Source organism: Helicoverpa zea, chromosome 25 (assembly GCF_022581195.2).
Source record: "Helicoverpa zea isolate HzStark_Cry1AcR chromosome 25, ilHelZeax1.1, whole genome shotgun sequence".
Taxonomy (NCBI): Eukaryota; Metazoa; Arthropoda; class Insecta; order Lepidoptera; family Noctuidae; genus Helicoverpa; species Helicoverpa zea.
In genome coordinates this window covers 8,696,369-8,717,584 of record NC_061476.1, presented here as the reverse complement: position 1 = coordinate 8,717,584, position 21,216 = coordinate 8,696,369, and the positions used below count along the sequence as shown (strand labels likewise).

The 21,216-nt window shown below is 35.5% G+C and overlaps 2 protein-coding genes and 1 long non-coding RNA gene across 3 annotated transcripts; 1 reads left to right on the top strand and 2 right to left on the bottom strand.

Annotated features, from left to right (window-relative positions):
- The first annotated feature begins 3,969 nt into the window (after positions 1–3,969).
- LOC124642709 (facilitated trehalose transporter Tret1-like) lies at positions 3,970–6,291 on the top strand. Its single transcript, XM_047181312.1, has 4 exons — positions 3,970–3,978; positions 4,077–4,212; positions 4,596–4,741; positions 5,028–6,291. The coding sequence occupies exons 1-4, from the start codon at positions 3,970–3,972 to the stop codon at positions 6,213–6,215; spliced, it is 1,479 nt and encodes a 492-aa protein (XP_047037268.1). The 3' UTR covers positions 6,216–6,291.
- Positions 6,292–6,456: 165 nt separating this feature from the next.
- LOC124642717 lies at positions 6,457–8,699 on the bottom strand. Its single transcript, XR_006985805.1, has 2 exons — positions 7,516–8,699; positions 6,457–6,704 (listed from the first exon to the last, which is right to left on the bottom strand). It is a non-coding gene; the product is annotated as an uncharacterized LOC124642717 (long non-coding RNA).
- A 2,106-nt stretch (positions 8,700–10,805) lies between these two features.
- Positions 10,806–21,216, bottom strand: LOC124642716 (facilitated trehalose transporter Tret1-2 homolog). The gene is made up of 3 exons (XM_047181322.1): positions 21,041–21,216; positions 13,239–13,374; positions 10,806–12,409 (listed from the first exon to the last, which is right to left on the bottom strand). Exons 1-3 carry the CDS (start codon positions 21,083–21,085, stop codon positions 11,073–11,075), a joined length of 1,518 nt encoding a protein of 505 aa, XP_047037278.1. The 5' UTR covers positions 21,086–21,216; the 3' UTR covers positions 10,806–11,072.

Here is a 21,216-nt window from a genome sequence, read left to right as displayed (position 1 = left end):
ACTGTAGTTGGCGTTTTCTATCAAAGGTGAAAGTTACTCTGAACAAGTATTGAAAAATGATTTTTTTATGTCATAAAACAAAGGAATTTGATGAATTCTAAAAACATAAATTGATTTTACTCACCTCCAAAACATATGATGGAACCAAAGTAGACCAAGAAAGTTCTCAAAAGTAGGAGGCGAAAATGTTATAGTGTGGGGCTGCTCGCCACTGTTTAGTGTAAGACCCTTCAGAAAGGTATTATTAAAAATAGGCGAATTTAAGAACTATAATATTTCAGAAAAAAGCATATTATTATAAGCTAAGCATAAATTACCGGTCATTAGGACTTTCCAAATTAGAAAAGTACTGAAAAACACTGCAAGAGTAGTAAAAATAACTCTTTGATCGGGCAACTTATGACGGTTTTGGTTTGGCCTATCGCAAATCCAATGAAACAAAAACTAGTAATCGGCGAAAAATACCATGGCAATAAGTCGTACATGGAAAATCGATCAATTTTACACAGATTTTAATTAAGCATGGAAGAAAATTCCCTTAGCGACTTCTACAAAACTGACCGCTTGCTCGTTCAGGGATGTCGTACTGTTATTGAGGTAAAAGGAAAAAAAACAAATATTAATACTTATTCGAATGTTTAATATTCGTGTAGGGAATGTTTTTGTAGAAAGGTAACTCCAATAATATTAATAATTTGTATTTCTTCCTCTGAGCAAATGGAGTGTCTTTAATTAGATGGCCAGCCCTCGTTATGGATCATACCGCCCGAGACTCGGATAAAGCGAAAAAAAACTAGCTGCGGGGGATTATTGAATATAGTCATTAGTTTTAACATTTCACAATGCCCTCTTAAATATTTTAAAATAGAAAAGAAAGTTCCAATGGCAATCTGAAATGATGAAATGCCCCGGTAAGTTAAGACTCCAACAGTGTCTTTAATTAGTTGACCATGACTGTATATTAAAACTTCTAAACTTTGTCTGGCAATGTCATCATTCTTTTTGAACAGATAGAAATTATGCAACGGGTAGTGTTCTCTGATACCCAAAAATGGATTCTGAGAAGCGGCTCGTGTTATATGCCATTGACATTTAGTTTACATCTTCTGTGTGGTAACCTAACAAGATATTTTTTATCAGGATTTTTTCCTTATATCTGCCCATTGGCATGATGACGACTGCAGATTAGGTAACAGCCTAGGCCGGCTGAACTCTACCGAACAAGGAAATGTTAATTAATACGAAGATATAACAGTCCAGGAGAGAGGAATTTCATATTTGCGAAAACCTCCAAAAGTAAAGTTATAGAGGTAGATCGCGAACACACACAGGGAAGGATTGCAGACTGTACCTACTGGACATTTTTTTTCCTTTATAATAGAAATATAACTTTGAAAATAGCCGGAAAAGAGGGATTTCCAAACTTTCCCTGTGGTTCGGTTATTAATTGCATTCATCTGTAGACCTGTTTACAATATGCCTGTTTAATCTCTTCAAAATATAATATTTCAATGACTAACTAGTTTCAAGTGCCATAACACTGAGCCACAGTGACCCAATTTATCTCGACCATGTGTGACCTACAATGCCTACAATCTAGCTAGACCATTCTTCTTAATTAAAGTATTGTATTACTATAACATATGTGTGATCTTGAACTGAATTTGTTTTAGTCAGCACAGCGTTTTGTAATCTGATCTGTATTAGGCTACTAATTAATAATCGGATCATAACTATTTTGGGTCTCTAACCAACACGCATGTCTAGCGCAGTGATTAATCTCCCCAGCTTTAGGAAGGCCTGGAACCAACCAGCAGATGACTTTTTTAGAACGAGACGACGCGACGTCGACGAAGTCTTTTTCAATCATGCTAGCAGACCATAGAGAGAGAGATTTACTATTGATTCTATATTTCTGAAGGTCATCCTTCCACGGACCCATTACGCCAAGCGTTGCTTATCCTGATCGAGCGACCGTTGTTGCTATTACTTGGCATCGAGTTCCTGGCAACTGTTAGAGCTAATCATAAACTAAAATTGTATGCAAGGCAATGTGCAGGAGTGCGTTAGAAGGTTTTAAGCGCCTGTCGTATATTTAATAGCACAATACAAGAATGAAGATAATTGCAGATCAACAGTATTTTAAAATTAGTCTTGCATATTAGTAAATACTAACAAGTGTTACTTATGTAGTATGTAGTGATACAATTTTCTCATTATTATTCACCATACACCTTATAATTCCCGTCTTAGAAGTTGGTACTGTTGTTGGTAGTGCATAAGATACAGCTACAGTCTAGATTTTTGTACTTAACAAGCTCAGTTGAACCATGCTACTCCGTTGTTTACAAAACTTCCTTTATTATATTTTCAAGTGTTGTTTTCTCTATTATTATTCTAACGATTTATGTAACGATCAATAGAGGAAGAGACAAATCCTATGACAAGAGTTCACAGCAGGAAAAGTTTCATGAAAGAGAGAGTGATGGACGTTCCGTTTAGGGAGCTATAGGTAACCGATTTTAGAATATAAAAGACTTTCAAAAGGGGATATTAATATGTTATATTATAGGTATAGAATACATACGTGATAGGATTTGCTAATTATAAATAATATTATGTTAATAACCACGTGACTGATAACATGACATAATATATAGATGGACACAAGTGTGCTTCGAAGGTAACTCCTATTTACCCCTGTTAATGGATACATCACGATCTATAGTTAAGATGTTAAGAATATCCATATATTTGTATATTTGAAGTTAACATACTTAGACGTGAAATTGGCTAAATTTTAAAAATCCGTGGTTGGTGAAAAAAGTGTGAGATAACCATAAGTTTAATGAACTTTTTTGCGAAAAAAATAGTTCATTCCACTGTTTTAGTTTTCATTGATAAACTGTCTATAGTGTAGTGGTAGGAAAGGCGGTAACTGAGTGTGTGGTTTTGGGTTCGATGATCACAATTCTTGTTATCTTTTAGGTATTTTGTACCTATAACTGCGGGTGGAACTGATCACTTATAGTTTTAGTTAGTATTGCAGATTTAAGCCTGGTTGCTCACCGTAAATCACCATTATCTTAAAAATTATGTTATTTTCTAACTATTGCACTTTGGAAGTTTGTTAATAAAGAGTAAATTACATAACCTTTAATCTTTGCTCCGTACGTATCCATAGGTATAGGATATGCATTGTAAAGATAATATTAGACATCTCTTAATAAAACCAATTGATTAAATTGATTACAGATTATTTCTTACAATAAAACTTGTATATTATAGGTTTAATATTATCTAAGCAAGTGAGAAAGTGAAACAGGTGTTAAGTTAAAAAATAGTAAATGAATAAATGACCAACTCAGCTCAATGTAGCAAAGTGTGAGTCGTGCAGTAAATTATTTTGTAAGTTTTTGTGATGTCTTTAAAAAAGAGCAGGGGCCCATTTTGGAAACAAGTAAGTAATACTTCGATTAACTACCAACTTTTATTTTGATTGGTTCATGGTTCTGCTTGTCTCAAGAAGCACGGCGTTTAACGTTATCGCTTGATCAATTTCCTAATTTCTATTTACTTACCGTAGCTCTCTTCTTACTACAAAACACTTCTCCGTCATGAATGCGGAACAATTTTTATTTGGATTGTTTATTTGATTTCTTTGGTATAAATAATAAAATAATCATTTTTGTACGCTAAGTATACTACCCGTAATCTATTTCTTTACAGATCGACTCCATCCAAAGGTTTTCTGGAAGAGATCGCTTTTAGTGATAAGACCACCTATTGTACTCGTTTACTACTTGTTTGTTATGTCCTTCTGTTTGTTATTAGTGTACAATAAAGAATATTCTATCTATCTATCTATCAATTTTGGTAGGCCCGAGAATCGAACCTGGAACAATCAGTCAGACAATTTAAATCTAAAATTAAAAGGGTTCATTTCATGTCAAGAAGTTACAATGAAAAATGCAAGACGTAATGTAATTTAATAGAATGTTGTAAATACCTACATTGTGAACAAATAAATGAATATTGTTATATTATATTTAAACTTATAAATACTGTGTCTCCAGTGTTTCGTGACGGCAGCTGTGGGCAGCAACATCATCGGTCACGGCTGCGTCATCGGCTACCCCGCCATCCTGCTGCCGCAGCTGCTGCCACCAGACTCCGAGTTCCAGTTGGACCCTGTGGCTGCCTCATGGATTGGTCAGTAGTAGTATTACTTCATTCATTTGGGGCCAAGCTATGACACCTGTATAATTATGTCCATCCTAATATTATACAGTTTGTATCCAAAAGGTTCTGAAGCTACTGAACCGAATAATAACTGTTGGGAAGCTAAGCTACACTATCCCTGATATACATAGACTATATCTTATCCGGGTACGGAAAGAACTAAGTAGTTCCTTGAGGGTGTATCCGTAGGACATAACCAGTTAATTACATGTGGGTAAATACAAATGGGTACTAAGATTTATCAAATAGGTGCAGAGTTACCTGAACCAAAAAGTCAAACGATGGTCCCGGGAGACGTTATTGCAGTTGCTATTTGCTTCCCCTTAACAAGGGTAATAATTTCCTATTTCCAGCATCAATTCTGGGCATCACGCAGCTGGTGGGCAGCTTCATCTCACCCCCCATCATGGAGAGATGCGGCAGAAGGATGGCACACTTCGCAGCCACCATACCCAACCTGGTGGGCTGGTTCATCATCACTATGGCTCCAAACTTTGAGGTAAGTAAGTTCATCATTTTGAAACTGCCCCTTGCAACTGCTTTTTGCTCCAGATAATTTGAGAGTACATAGATGTTTTAGATAAGTTATCAAGATTTTATGTACTGCGGCAAACTAGCTGTTTCTATTTACTGCTATAAAACTACTGAATTAGTTTCAATTTTGTTTGGGTAAAGCTTGGAGCCGGGAGCAAAACTAAAAAATCATTAGACATGTCTAAATGGGTACATGTGTTAGTTTTTATTTATAAAGTATCCTTTTAAAAAATACTATTTCGTTTCCGCAGATCCTCTTCGCTGCACGAATACTTCAAGGTCTATCAATTGGCATGCTATCACCTCTTCGGTCAGTCCTCATTGGAGAATACGCGAGCCCCAAAAACAGAGGAGCCTTTCTAACAACCGTTTCCTTAGCCCAATCCTTTGGAGTATTCTTCGTACACTTGATCGGATCTCTGCTCAGTTGGCAGCAGACAGCACTGGTCTGCGTATTCTTTCCTTTCGCAAGCTTCGTCATGACCATGTACTCTCCAGAGACACCGAGCTGGCTGGTAACAAAGGGAAGACATGAAGAATGTCGAAGAGTATTCCACTGGCTTAGAGGTCACGGTGAAGACGATGAACTAGATGAAATGATAGAGAGCAGACTTCTCTTCGAAAAGGCGAAGATCTCAGCGAGTTTTGGAAAAAAGAAGAACCGTTTACGAAGAATGTTGACTACAATACAGAAGAAAGAGTTTTATAAGCCAATCATTCTGATGTTACACGCTCATGTGTTGGTCAACTTTGCTGGTGGTACTACCATGTCTGCATACTCAACTTTGATCATAGGTGTAGTGATGGGACCTGAAGTCAACGCTCACTTCTGGATGATATTTTTGGGAGCACAAAGATTTATCTCGAATACTTTAGCAGTGTTTGCTATAAACAAATTCAAGAGACGAACCATGATGTTTGCTACTGGTGGTCTCTCAATCTTCACCCAGTTTGCTTTAGCTGGTTACGTGTACTTCAAGCAACAAGGGACTCTCCCATACGATGCGTTATGGATACCAATATTACTGATCAACATGAAATTCTTTGCGGTAGCTACAGGCATGTTACCATTACCAAATGTGATTGGTGGAGAAGTTTTTCCATTGGAGTACCGAAGTATTGGTGGAACCATCAGTTTGGCATCCTTCTCAGCAACGTTCTTCTTAGTCCTCAAAACATTTACAGGTTTAGTGGATAGTGTAGGCATGTATGGAGCTTACATGGTATATGGTGGTATCATCACATACTGCATGGTAGTCATCTGGTTCTTGCTGCCGGAGACTAAAGACAAGACATTACAACAGATAGAAGATGAGTTCAGAGGTAGACCGCTGGCTCCTGAGGAGATTGAGGTCAGGAAGTCGCTGCAGGCAGACCCGATAGTACAATATAAGAGGAGAATGTCGGAAAGGAGATGTAGTAGTCCGATACCATTTTAAATTGGATTACACTTTAGCAAATATTATATTAAGTAGTTTGATAAGTAGAATGTACAGAATATAAATATTTATTATAGCTTTGTTGTTTCATTTTGGGTTCATTTCTCTTTCATCTCATGAGGTAAATAACCTTGAAAAAAAAGTACAGTATAAAATATTGTGGACTTAAGTATTTATAAACGAGGCGAGTGTAAGGATACTGGTTGCTATCACATTGAGGCAAGTAATAAAAACAACAAAATTGGTCATTTAAAAAAATAAATGTAATTTTAATCAATAGAACCAAACAAAACTATCGATGAAAACTGAATCGCTCATTTATCAAGATCTTCAATCAAAGTCTACGGAGTAGTTGATCCTGGGTTTCTTGCTGGCGATGCGGCTGCTATTCCTGAAAGCCATCGCGCTGAACCAGCACATCATCAGCACCAACATGGTGACAGCCCTCGACACGTTGCGCCTGACTTGAATCATTGTGGATGATAGGATCTGGAATACGCAAAGAATTTATTGTATCATCGGTATTATAGGGTTAAGGTAAAGATCTTGTTGACTAAAAACATGATGAATAAAAAAGGGTCCCATGATTGATCCTTGAGGAACACCAGCTGTAATATTGGATTTAGATTTATTTTTCTCGAACAGAGAATAGAAATAATTTGCCAACGCGGTTCAATGTAATTTGGCGATTAAATTATTAGGTATATCTCTTTCCGGCTATGTTTCCCAATATCCAAGATTTTATATAAACTACCGAGGAAAATATGTCAACGACATATAAAACGTAGAAAACAGATTAAAATTACAAGGTTCACTGGAAAAGAACTCGACACGGATATGTGGTTTAAGTAAATTGTGTTAATTACTTTTTTAACATACGCAGTACATAGCATAATACCTTACATAATATAAATTATCAAGTTTGGATGTTATTGGATTTAAAGATCACGATTTCATTACCTGATTCTAAATCCAAATTCAAGCAGTTTGTGTGTGGTTAGTAAATAAGAGCTCTAACCTATCGAGTTATTTCGGAGCGGCTATGGATTCGGACAAACAAAGAAAGTATAGCATTCTTTAAAACTGGAAGAATTCTTTAAAGTTGGAAGCTTTAAAAATGAGGGCTGGATTTTTTGAATACAGTGGACAGACTATGATGATGATGACCACCTTTACGAACCCTAATAGAAATTAACCACCGAATATCCTAATGATAATACTAGATGGTTTGAGTTTATGGGAGGCCTGAGTACACCAATAGGCCGATATGATGATGATGATAATGACTGAAAAAACTTACTTTGAAACACGAGGTGTAACTGCAAGGTAAGACACTACTGTTTACCAAAGGAACGCATCGCCTTATAAACTGAAGTCATAAACGTTTTTATTTTAATGACATCCGCCATCTTACATAACAAGTTGCAGGAATGTCGTGTATTGTTCGTATTTAATTTAATTTAAATAAAGGTATTGAAGTTATTTAGATTCGATTAATTGTTGCATCACTTCCTAGGTATAATGTTACAGTGTATGAGATGCAATTTATTGATAGGATCTTCGATGATAGATTATTTATTTATTTATTTAACAGTTTATGAACACAGTTCCACACACGGAATATAGATAGAAAGAAACATAGAACAGATAGTACAAAGGCACAGCCTATTTAAGGAGCAATCTCTTCTAGCAGGCCCGTAATGGCTATGGTAAACTAAGTCTTGTTATTGTCAAGTTTAAGAAACTTTATCTTTATTCTAACTTAGGAAAGGGTGTTTAAAGTCGGCTAATTTGATCTAATACCTTAATTATCTTGCATTCCCTTGAAATTAAAATGTTACTTTACAGACAGCAGTAAGTATTTTTAGTATGTAAACAGTTTATCAGTTAAGTTAGAGCTATCATACGGCAAACCGGAATTCGCAAGTATTTTAAAGCAGCAGTTTTGGATTAACTACTGAATACAAATTGTAATAAAAAAAGCCATTTTTTCAGGAAATAGTATTAGCCTATATCTATTTAAAGATCCCCATCCGATTTCATGGTCTAGGCCATTAAAATGTCATGTCAATTACTTAGGCAATAAATCGGATAGGGATCCTAGTTCAACGTAGATTGATAGGTAACACAAATAGGCGATATGTATTTTCAACTAGACCACATACCTATTTACTTCAAAATTTAACTTATTTAACTGACATCCAAACAGTGCCATACCATGGCTATTCTAAATAAATGTCCATCTTAGAATAATGTTTATTCCGTCTCAATTCTAACAGTGATTGAGCACTTACAATAAAAAAAACAAATCATTTTACGTTGCTTCCTACGTGCACAATGCGCAATTTTATTTTTATGGTACCATATGAATACAATTGATAATAGGGAAATATTAAAACTAAGTATCAAAATATTCATCCGCATCGCTGTCAGCGGGGATCGTGCCCAAAAGGCTGGCTGCATTGCCACGCTGGATGGCAATGCATATCCTTTGGCCGAAGTATAGGCCAGCCCTTAGGTCACGAGTGGACTCCACTAATCACTTACTGATTTCTCGAAAGAGTCTGTGGGCACTTGGGCCCCATGGTCCCAAGGTTTCAACCCCAAACGGCTCAAAAATGCAATTGCCGGTGAGGTTTACATATTTGTGATGTTTGAGGTTTTCCGCGGCTGCAGCAGCTGCAGGCGGGAAGGTGCAAGGGTGTCGACGCAGGTTGCGACACCCAGCATGGTCCCAATGGTGGCATGGTCCCGTTCATACGTAGATCATACGTAGATACGTAGTACGATCATACGTAGTCAGATACGGCACCTCAGAATCGACCAGTGAAGGGGCTAAAATTTTGCTGGTCAACTCCTTAGTGCCGCAGACCGAGGATAGGAACGCCGGTAGACTTAAACTGGAAATTTTGCGCAACGTTTGGTGTTTCATGCTCGTACTAATCCTCTTACAATTTTATGTAAAGCACTAGGTAGACACATACTAATCCTTCAAAATTCTGAAATTGATAAATGAAATAGAAAAGACTGATGTACCGAAGCCCACAGCTAAGTAGTACTAGCTTGTTCTCATTTGCTAAAAACACACTGTTTTGTGTTAGCAAAGTTTTCAAACATTTCCCCCAATTGGGTCGAATTTTTTTTAGAAAAAAAAAATAATATATGTATCTTCAAATTCCTTCCACATGGCTCCAAAAAAAAATTGTGTATTGTCAGCAAAATATCAAAATTACGTCTCTGTATTTAAAATCTTTTGGAGCTTGGGGGAAGAAAATTATTTGTAAATCATTTTTTTTCCCTTTGGACCCGTTGGGAATGAATTTGTGGAAAAGGTGGGAGACAAGCCTTTTTAATAGCTTTGTCTTTGCAGCATGGAAACGGACAAATACTTACTTACTTTCTGAATATTTGTTAGTGTATTTCCGTTACAAAGAGTAGTTTCTCAGCCAAGGGTACACGATCAGCAAGGTCTTCCACTGGCCAACATCCACGAAGTCATCAGGATTGTCAGGTATGGCAGATATTGCTACTATGACTATCATTACGATTACCGTTAGTAACATATTCACTGACAATGTGTTTCTTTGGATATTTATATGAGCAATGATGGTGCTTCTGAAATAAATATTTCATTTGGTGAACTTAAAGTATCACACTTAAAGAAAAAAATTGAATTACAAATACTGAAACAAAAGTAATTTGCGCCTTAATGTCTGATTCTTTATATCTTTGACTGCACACAGTATTTTTAAATACTTACACATTTGCAGAAGATTTTTAGATTTTTTTAAGATTGGAGAATAAATTCTTACCTACCAGTTAGGTTAAGTAAAAACACTACACTGAACTACATTCCAATCTGGAACCAGGGCTAAAACTGCCAAGATTCAAATAGTACTATTTATATAGATCTCCTTTTCAATGATTTAGAACAAGGCAAAGTGCAATTAAATTGTATTTTCTGTCAAATTGATAAACAAAAAAAAGCATTGAATTCTGAAATCCATTTGCTTTTCAAAGGAAATAAAAGAATTCTTAGTGAATTAGCATCTCGATTTCTATTGTGGCTAATTTATTTATCCCAAGTCGTTATTGTATTTTAATTGCCTGTTTAAGTAAATGTAAATGATTATGATATTATGCTAAACATATTTTTTATATTGGTAACACCTATTCTATTCCGATCAAACAACATTTTTCTTGAAACATTTTTCTTTTTTCTTTATAATACTTGAATCACTTGGCACGCAACATTGGATAGATACTTATTGTTATCGACATGTGTCTATTATCTGTGGAGGCTTGTCATTAGCGATATGATTATTGTATATTGTAAACTATTATTGTATTAGTCTGTAAGCCTTCTTAAAATAAAAAAAATAAAATAAAATAAATAAAATAAATAAATCACTAATGTAATTAATAGTTAATGAAATCAAACAACTAACAATAAATCGCTAAAAAATAATCATCTCGTTTTAAAAAGTGGGTAGGCCCTAATATTGAACCTTGGGGAAAACTCGTTGAATTGCTTGAATTAAAGACTAGTTTGAATGAACTTAACCACGATGAAATAAAACTGCGACAAAATTCTTATTCACAATTTTATTTCATGATATTTAACACTTAACTTTAATAAATAATATCAAGTTGTCAATAATTTAATTAATCACTACCTTTTCAAACACTATTTACAAGACATTCGTCATTTACATTTATTTGTTCACATTATGACCTAAAAATCCAGGCTTTCATATGTGCTATTCTAATCTAACAAGTTGCTATCCTTATTTGTTAATGTACTATACATATAAATAATTTCATTGTACGTATCACAAATTATATCACTATTTTACATTATACTACTGGACTGCTGCATCTTCTGTCTCTACTATGTAGCTTCCATGACGTCAAAGATTGAGTAGACTTCAACTCTTCAGGAGACAACGGTCTACCTCTGAACTCATTCTCAATATCTTGAAGAGTTCTGTCTTTCGTCTCTGGCAAGAAGAAGTAAGCTATGACAAGACAGTAGCCGACCACAGCGGCGTAGATACAATAGGCTCCGTGAATGCCAAGTGTTCCGAAAAAGAATGGCACGGTTTTAACAGTTATGAAGAGGTTGGAAGATAGGAAAAGCACACTGATACCTCCAGCAAGACTTCTGTATTCGAGAGGGAAAACTTCACCAGCAATGATGAATGGCAACGGAACGGTTCCAGTTGCGATTGTGAACATGTGAAGGTGGACCAGTGCAACACCGATCATGGGGTGATCAAGGAAAGGAGGCAGCATGCCCTGACCCTTGCAGTACGTGTAGGCTGCTGTCAGCAAGAAAGCAAACAAGTTCACACTAACAGTTGCAAATAACATTGTTCTTCTATTGATTTTCTTAATCACTAATACTGCTATGGCGTTAGATACTATCCTCTGTGCATCGAGAGTGATAACCAAGAGAGCTATATTAACATCAGTACCAATGACATGATGGAAGATATCTATAGTGTACGCAGCTAAAATGTTAGCTCCTGCCCATTGCCCTAAAGTATAAATATGCATCATAATAAAAATAGGTTTGTAGAACTCCTTCTTCTTAAATGTAGTTTTTAAGTACACGACACCACTTTGTATCTTTTTGCCAAGTGACTGAGATATATTAGCATCAACTTTAGATTCTCTTACAATGGTACTCGCTTCAATCATCTTCATCAGTTCTTCTTCTTCTTCCTCACTTCTTAACCAGCGGAAGACTCTCTTACAGTCTTCATATCTTCCTTGATCAGCTAACCAACTTGGTGACTCGGGTGAATAAATAATAATGACTAGATCTACGAAGGCAATGCACGCGCAGACGAGGGCAGTTGTTTGCCAGTGTAGGTAGGAGCCCATGGTATGGACTGTTAGTACTCCAGTTGCTATGCATAGGGATATTAAAGTTAAGAACGCCCCTCTGTTATGGGGGCTGGTGTATTCTCCTATAAGAACTGGGCCTAGAGAAGCACTCATACCCATGGCCATGCCTTGCATAAACCTGGCAACTAGAAGAACAGGGATACTCTTGGCCATGATGATGGCGAACCAGCCGACGATGAGGGGCATCACGCTGATCAGGTTGGCTGTTCTTCGGCCGTAGTTGGCCATGACGGGAGGGACGATGAAGTTGCCGGCTACGAGAGCGAAGCCGATGATGGAAGCTGGAAAGAGAAACAAATAATTGTTGTAAAGTTAGGATTTGATAACTTGTTTTATCTGTTCACCTAAGTCACTTGTGCAATTTATCAAGATATTTGATATTTATTAAGATTATTTGATATTATCAAGACGACTAACACCTTTGTCTGCCCGTGAGTATGAATGCTGTAAACTCGGGATTAAATAATATTAATATAACCGCGATAAAATTCGTTTTAAGTATTTTTTTCAGTTGTAACGTAAGTGTCAGAAATCAACACTTTTATGCAGTTCTATATCAAACAAATCAAATGTGACGTACATGATTTGTTTATATACGAAGTAGCTACATTCGTTAAGAGCAACCCAAAATTATTTAGTCGCCTTGCTGATATAAGTAGTCGTACTCGCAGAGACAATGACAAACTGTGCATTGTGCCATGCAACACTGCACTGATGCATAAGAGCATGTTCTGCCTAGCGCCTGTCTTATATAACAAAATACCTAAATGTATAAAGGAGCTCCCATTAAATAAATTTAAATTAAAAGAGTTCCTGATTACGAAATGTTTTTATACAGTTAATGAATACCTTAATGATGCCTAACTATTGTGACATTTCGCTTTGCTACGCTACTTTGCGATATTCGCTACATAATATACCTGCCTAGTTATGTAAAAAAATTTTGTACGCCAATTACAGGCAAAACATGTATGGCTCTAACTTACCTAATCTTAACACCTCATGTTTAACAATACTTATGTTTTGTAAACATATACCCATGTTTTAACAAAATAAATTATCTTTTATCTTTTATCATCCCACGCCTACCAAAAAACAAATGAAACCTACCAATCCATGACCCTGAAGAGTCGTCAATAGGTATGATGGAGTCAGGCTTCCTCAGCTGAGGCAGCAGGATGGCGTTGAACCCCATCACCAGCCCGTGTGCTGCCATGTTGAGGCACACGCCCAGGGTCACGAAGCACTGGAACATTACAGGAATAGGTGGTTAGATTGACTTACTTTATATGAAAATTCGTGGATTTTGCACTCATGATACATCGGAAGTATTCACATATTCGCAAAAGCATCTGTTTAGAGTTTGTTCTGGATATAAAATAAAGTTAAAAGAGATGGTTTTGTAAAGTTTTAGGTGAATGAATATAAGAATAGTTTTCGATCTGTTAATAATATGTAAGTACCTGTATTAAAGATTGGATAACGATAGTGATAATTTTAGCGACAGCATGCGTTCTCCCATGATGTTAAACTAACTATTGGTTTCTTATGATGAGAAATTTAAGTGCCTTTATAATTTGCAAGAGCAACTACCTACTTACTAAGCAACTTATTTTCCTAGATGCAAAGGCACAGAGGCAAGATTAATGTCTTTAACATTGATCAATTAATCGATCTTTTATTGCATCTATTGATGGCCTAAACACGGTCGGTACAATAACTCAATGTGCCTTTGAACCCTTGAAAACGTATGGTATCCGGTGCGTGAATTAAACTGATTTTGTTTGTAAACATTTCCTTATTACCTAGATGGCATTCCTGTTTGAAATATAAATAGAAAATGCGTTTTATACTCCAAATAGGACAGGGGTATAGACGAAAAAAAGCATGAGCATATGCTTGATAGTAGGACTTCATCCAGCATCAAGTCAACCCTCGATTTATTGTCTTGCAGAATTAACGCTAAATTATTTTCCCTTAAATTGTGTTTCGCAAAGTAACGGTGAATATGATTTCTACCTAGCTTTCATTAGTTAAAATTCTCATAAAATGCGAGGCAAGTATAGTATGTAGGCCTTTTTTTGTCGCTGACGGGAGAGGGGTAAGTGGGACTCCCCGGTACAGACGTTATAGTATATAGGCTTGCAATTATTAGGTACAAGTAAACATTATTAGGAAAACTGAAGTTCAATGTATATAAGAGGTCCTTGATTATATTATCTTTAATCAGCTGATCAAAATATGGTTCAACCACTCCGATAATATTACGATAAGATTAACATTTAAACTGCTAGTTGTCGGGAATATTTTCGCGATAACATATCCAGTAAGAGTCTAGGGAGATAAAGGTTTATCTCATCAGCCTTCAGAATTCAAGGCCTATTTTTTGCCTTCAGGAAATTGCCCTAGGATTCGATTTTAGCAAGAAAGTGTACGTTAGAAAGTTTAACGGCAAAGTCTTGAAAGTTTTTATTCACAATTTGCCGTTTTCATCCGCGTGATTTTATCCGCGTCCCGAGAGGTACTGCTCATACATACGGGTTAAAATACAGCCCATGTTACTTGGGAAAACTTTAGCTTTCCAAAAGTGAAAGCATTTTTCTAATCGGTTCGGTAGTTTCGGCGCCTTTACAAACAAACAAATGTTTCCTCATTATTATATATTATTGTATATTATTATATATTATTGGTACAGGAAAGGAGCACGATACTTATATATTATTATGTTCGACTAGTTTTAACTTTTTGTATGTTAACAACGTGATCGGATTATTTAAATATGTAGGTATAATTCTGTCATAATTAATGTGCATTCGATACATTATTATTGTTCTGTTGTTCGATCACACTCGAGCGTTCTGTATCGATATTGACTTTATGGTATCGATCCATGTTATTATGTGATAACGATTATTGTAGTCAAGAACTCTTCCATGGCATAAACGTGGCAAATTATGTTAATATCTAAATGCACTCTACAAAATTGAAATGGTAGTTTAGATCTTTGTCACAGTTTTCACGCTCATACGCCGAAACCTATTCATCAAAATATAAATTTTTCAGAGTATACACGCATTATTAGACATTGTTAGACTTAAGGACATAATTATGAGTTGCTATATACAAATACCTTTATCGTAATCCATTAATTTAAAATCATCAAAATGAAAAAATAACAACTATAATTAAACTTGGAGGCGTTAACATCTTCTAAGAAACTCCCACATACGCGCATTTCAATAAAAAAAATGATTAACATTCTAATTGCTCTCGAGCATAATAAAGTCTAACAATAGTTTTTATAATGATCCGGAACTTGCAATTTTCTTCTACAAATAGGTGTGAAATTAAAATCAGATAAAAATAAGCACCTACTTATATAGTACCCATTTACCTAATGTTAATGTATACATTCAAATCTGTGAATGAGAAAATAACTACTTAAAATTCCCTTACTAAATATTAAGTTCTCTTAAAAACCTTAGTTCTCTTAAAATAAAGTGAAGAATTTCTCAAAGAGAGTCAGCAAAAACCCAGTGGCACTGGGGCCGAAGCCTACCGGGGCTGCGGAATTATTCGAAAGAGTTAAAGCGGCCCACAGTGGTCCGGATTTTCAAAAAGGTGGACATAGGATCGAAAATGCATATTTAACTAAACTAAAAATTGTTTCGTATAGGAAATTTAACACTGATTAATACTTATTACTACAACTTTTCAAAAAAACTGCTCCTTCACGTAAAAAAAAATATCGAAAATAAAAATGTATGGGAGAAAATCTATTTTATTTTTTTTCTCCGTTCAGTATCAAAGTATAGCAACCAAATCTTATATTCTAGTAAGTACCTATTATTCTTAATACGACAAAATATAAATTGCTTGCGTATCCCTGCGGCCTTGACGCCTACGATGCTTCAAAGTTTACAATTTTAAAGTTGAATTATCTCACATTATTAACGAGTTTATCTGAGTGTTTCTATTGAAATTAATACAAAATATCATTTTAATAAAAAAAACCGCCGCGCGTTCCAAGGGCCCCAACCGTGTGTTAGGCTCGCCCCTACTACTTGGGACTTAAATATACTACTGGCGAAATGACAGTATACTTTTGTGCAGTAAACTACTTTGCCGAACCCTTCGGGGAATATAAAGCGTGATGTTATGACAAAATAAGCATATATGTATTTTATTATATTACAAGAAATATATTACATTTTTTATATAACAATCATCATCTTCCGAGCCTTTTCCCAACTATGTTGGGGTCGGCTTCCAGTCTAATCGGATGTAACAGAGTACCAGTGTTTGTTTTACAAGGAGCGACTGCCCTAATTGACCTCCTCAGACCTCAACCCAGTTACCCGGGCAACACAATACCCCTTGGTAAGACTGGTGTCAGACTTACTGGCTTCTGACTACCCGTAACGAAGTTCACAAAGGAGTGAAGATGTAGACTTCAGTGATTCAACGGTTTTCATGTCAAGTCTTGTCCCTCTTAAATTAGTTTCTAATAATAGCACCATATGGGAAAACCCAGCACCTTCTTCAACACATTATTCCAGGCCCATTAAGTTCGAGTTTTGTAAAGAAACAGCAGAATACACCAAGCAAGAAGAAGCTGCATTGAAGGAAGAAATAATTAAAACCGGCCAAGTGCGTGTCGGACTCGCGCACGAAGGGTTCCGTACCATCCAAACTAATATTATATACATATTCTTATCGAAATCGAGCAAAAATTAGCAAAAAAATCACGTTTGTTGTACGGGAGTCCTCCAAAATATTCATTAGATTCTAGTTTTCAGTATTTTTTGTTATAGCGGCAACAGAAATACATCATCTGTGAAAATTTCAACTCTCTAACTATTACGGTTCATGAGATACAGCCTGGTGACAGACGGACGGACGGACAGGGGAGCGAAAACATTAGGGTCCCATTTTACCCTTTGGGTACGGAACCCTAAAAACATCGATTCTACAAAATGGGCAGGGCTAGAGATTAGTCACGAGCTTCATATGACAATGATCGACGGAAAAGTGGCCACTATTATAACGGATACTTCGTCTGCATCTGCCTGCAATATTTGCCTTGCTAAACCGACCGAGATGAACAAGCTGTCAGAAGTATTTTCAAGACCTGTTCTAGAAGATGTTTATAAATAGGGACTGTCTCTTCATGTGTGGATTCATTGTATGGAGTGTATTCTACACATATCTTACAACATGGACTTTGAGCTGTGGACTGCACGAGTTGCTAAAAAGCAAATAAAAGCTGCGAAGAAACATTTGACACAAGAAGAATTCAAACAGCAAATGGGAATACTTGTGGATTTTGTGAAGCAAGGCTTTGGAACCTCAAACGACGGAAACACAGCCACAGAAGAAACAGAGAATATGGATCTACAGGAGTTGCAGTCTGAACATGATCCATTAATGTAAACGTGTCAGATTTAGTAATGTTGTTATTGTGTGAATTGAGTTTGTTAGTTAGTAAATATATATATATATATATATGTAGTTAGTAAAAATATATATATATATATATTTAATTTAATCTATTTCTTGTTACATAAACAATATTATCGTGGTCTTGGTGGCCTTGTGGGTAAAGAGCCAGCCTTTCGAGTTTGAGGGTGAGGGTTCGATTCCAGGTTAGGCAAGTACCAAAGCAACTTTTCTAAGTTTGTATGTACTTTCTAAGTATATCTTGGATACCAACGACTGTGTTTCGGATGGCACGTTAAACTGTAGGTCCCGGCTGTTATTGAACATCTTTGGCAGTCGTTACGGGTAGTCAGAAGCCAGTAAGTCTGACACCAGTCTTACCAAGGGGTATTGTGTTGCCCGGGTAACTGGGTTGAGGTCTGAGGAGGTCAATTAGGGCAGTCGCTCCTTGTAAAACAAACACTGGTACTCTGTTACATCCGATTAGACTGGAAGCCGACCCCAACATAGTTGGGAAAAGGCTCGGAAGATGATGATTGTTATATAAAAAATGTAATATATTTCTTGTAATATAATAAAATACATATATGCTTATTTTGTCATAACATCACGCTTTATATTCCCCGAAGGGTTCGGCAAAGTAGTTTACTGCACAAAAGTATACTGTCATTTCGCCAGTAGTATATTTAAGTCCCAAGTAGTAGGGGCGAGCCTAACACACGGTTGGGGCCCTTGGGGCAGGCGGCGGGTTTTTTTTATTAAAAATGATATTTTGTATTAATTTCAATAGAAAAACTCAGATAAACTCGTTAATAATGTGAGATAATTCAACTTTAAAATTGTAAACTTTGAAGCATCGTAGGCGTCAAGGCCGCAGGGATACGCAATCAATTTATATTTTGTCGTATTAAGAACAATAGGTACTTACTAGAATATAAGATTTGGTTGCTATACTTTGATACTGAACGGAGAAAAAAAAAATAGATTTTCTCCCATACATTTTTATTTTCGATATTTTTTTTTACATGAAGGAGCAGTTTTTTTGAAAAGTTGTAGTAATAAGTATTAATCAGTGTTAAATTTCCTATACGAAACAATTTTTAGTTTAGTTAAATATGCATTTTCGATCCTATGTCCACCTTTTTGAAAATCCGGACCACTGTGCGGCCCCGGTACACAACAGGCTTCAGAAGGAACATGATGGGTTTTAGGCAGCACCCACAGCAAGATGGGTCAAAAATAAATTACTTTTATTCCGCATACAAAAGAGCTCTATCTTTGAAGAACTTATTCAAAACTAAAAAATACAAGGATCACATATCTGCAATAAATTACCTATTGCTAACAAACCTGTGTTGCTCATTATCGCCCTGTATATATATATAGCCCTATATTATAGCCCTGTACCAGGCCAACAGAACTTGACAGCATATTAATAAAAAGATATTTCCTCTCTTTAATAATGCCAAGAAAAACCGCTTCATTAAGCCAATATACATATAGCCAATAAGCCATTAAGTACACATATAGCCAAGCTGACCTAATCAAGTAATGGTCGTAGATTCACTTAGCAACAACGACATGTATAGTGTAAGATTTTATAATGTTTAACAGCTAAATATAGTAATAATATTCCGCCTATTTTTTACAATAGTAGGATTACCTAATATGCTAAATAAATATTATGTAGGCATTTTTAATCTTTGAAAAGAATAACATCACGCGTAAGAGTAATTAAAAAAAACGGTCAAGTGCGACTCGTACTTTAAAGTTTTTTTTTGTTCCCTATTAAGGACGAATTGAATATGAACACGAAGAAAATCCTACCCTCATGTGACATAATCTCACTAACAACAAAGTTTTTTGTAACCCCACAATCTTATTGATGACTGTGTAAAATACATCAGGCAAAAAGTTGGTCGAAAAAGGAAAATTGAAAACGGCTAATAAACATCAAATGACGCAAATGTATGGTTTCTTTTGCACCCATTCAATGATTTGTTCTTATGAAAGTAAATTATGTATACATATAACGGTTTTAAGAGATAAAGCCTCCTAATAGACCAACTGAAACGTAGGTAAAGAACCCTAAAACACACCTATGTACGTATGAAAGGTGCTTTAAACTATAAACAGTGATGGATAAGATAAGCTTGATATTACTTTTACAAGCGTTTTATATATCTTATCGCGATTACGAATGAGATATATAAAAACATATTTACTACTGGTATATATTTTAATCATAATAAACTTCAATGAGTTTATAATTCTTGCGTAGGATTAAAAACGTTATATTGAATAGGGAAAATAAAAAAGAAACAATGAGAGATTTTTTCAATTGAAACTATAATGTACTTTCTGATACATAGTTATGATTTAATCTACCTACCATAAGTGGATCTCGAATCTCGTAATATAGAAAAATACAAAATAATAAATTATTTGATTGAATGTTGCATAAGTTTTGATAAGTTTTTGCCACGATCAGCAGATTTTGACATCTTTTTTTTACTTTAAAATGTATTACAGTTACCTAGGTCTCGATATTCAACAGTCGACCTTCAAAACTTTATATTATACGAAACACAACGTGGATGTTTGGATTTTTGACATTCTTTCAACAAAATACACAAAATCTATTTACAGAACGATTGAAAGAAACTTTACATCTTTACATCAGAATATTTTATACTTAGTCAACTTTTTAACGCTGTGCAGCAAGTAGTTAAGTTCCCTATGGACCTAAAAATATCATTTGAAATGGTATATTTTGCACTCTATTGTACCTAAATTAGTTATCAAATTGTCTGACAAGTTTATCTAGAATCTAGATTATTGTGGCCAGATGTTTTGTGATAAAATCGATAAGAATTATGTCAGACATCTGATACTTCTGTAGAGGGACCTCCAATTGTATCTAGGCACTTTTCCAAAGGTAAATAAAATGCACTGAATTTAAATGTGCTTATGATTTTAGTCAATTATAAAAAGGAACGTGGCAAAGTTTCTATGTTTTGCTGTAAAAAGTGGCAGATAGGTATAAACTTAGCTATAAGACCAGGATCAGTCAGTCATCATGAAATACCATCTATGGGGGGCGACCAAGAGGTCTCGTCCAAATCATTTTACAATCTATCGCTACACAATAATATCCACATTGAAAAGGGCTATTTCTAATGGAGCATTTTAACCGGTCAGTTACAAAATACTTTTTAGCATCAAAACTATCAATATTTTTTTATTACACCATTTGTCACAACAGTTTTTTGCCGTCCACCAAACGAGCACCTACGGTCTTGAAAATTCCGCATATTTAATACCATTATTTACAAAATTTTATTCAAAACTATTTAGGTACAAAAAAACTATAGACATGGTTGAAACATAAATGTCCAAAATAAAACTTTTTTCGAAACTGACCCAAAAAAAAACACATCACTTAAAACTAAACACAAAATACACCAACTCACCTGTTTTTTGAACGGCGTGATCCATCCCGAAGTTTTCTTCGCCATTTTGAAATAATACCACACAACACTAGCACAGTCTTTCTGAGTAGACGACTACATAGCTACTGTGGTGGAACGCGAACTTTATCTAAGCGATTCCAATGATAATACGCGCTTAGATTCTGAGGTCTGACCGT

Bases quoted from the DNA above. Each gene is read 5' to 3' on its own strand.
- LOC124642716 (XM_047181322.1), bottom strand. From the start codon at position 21,085: ATGGCGAAGAAAACTTCGGGATGGATCACGCCGTTCAAAAAACAG. The intron at 13,375-21,040 runs GTGAGTTGGTGT...GTAATGTTCCAG, and splicing joins TCACGCCGTTCAAAAAACAG to TGCTTCGTGACCCTGGGCGT. The intron at 12,410-13,238 runs GTAGGTTTCATT...TTCTCTTTCCAG, and splicing joins CTCTTCAGGGTCATGGATTG to CTTCCATCATCGGCTTCGCT.
- LOC124642709 (XM_047181312.1), top strand. The intron at 4,213-4,595 runs GTCAGTAGTAGT...TCCTATTTCCAG, and splicing joins TGTGGCTGCCTCATGGATTG to CATCAATTCTGGGCATCACG. The intron at 4,742-5,027 runs GTAAGTAAGTTC...TCGTTTCCGCAG, and splicing joins CTATGGCTCCAAACTTTGAG to ATCCTCTTCGCTGCACGAAT.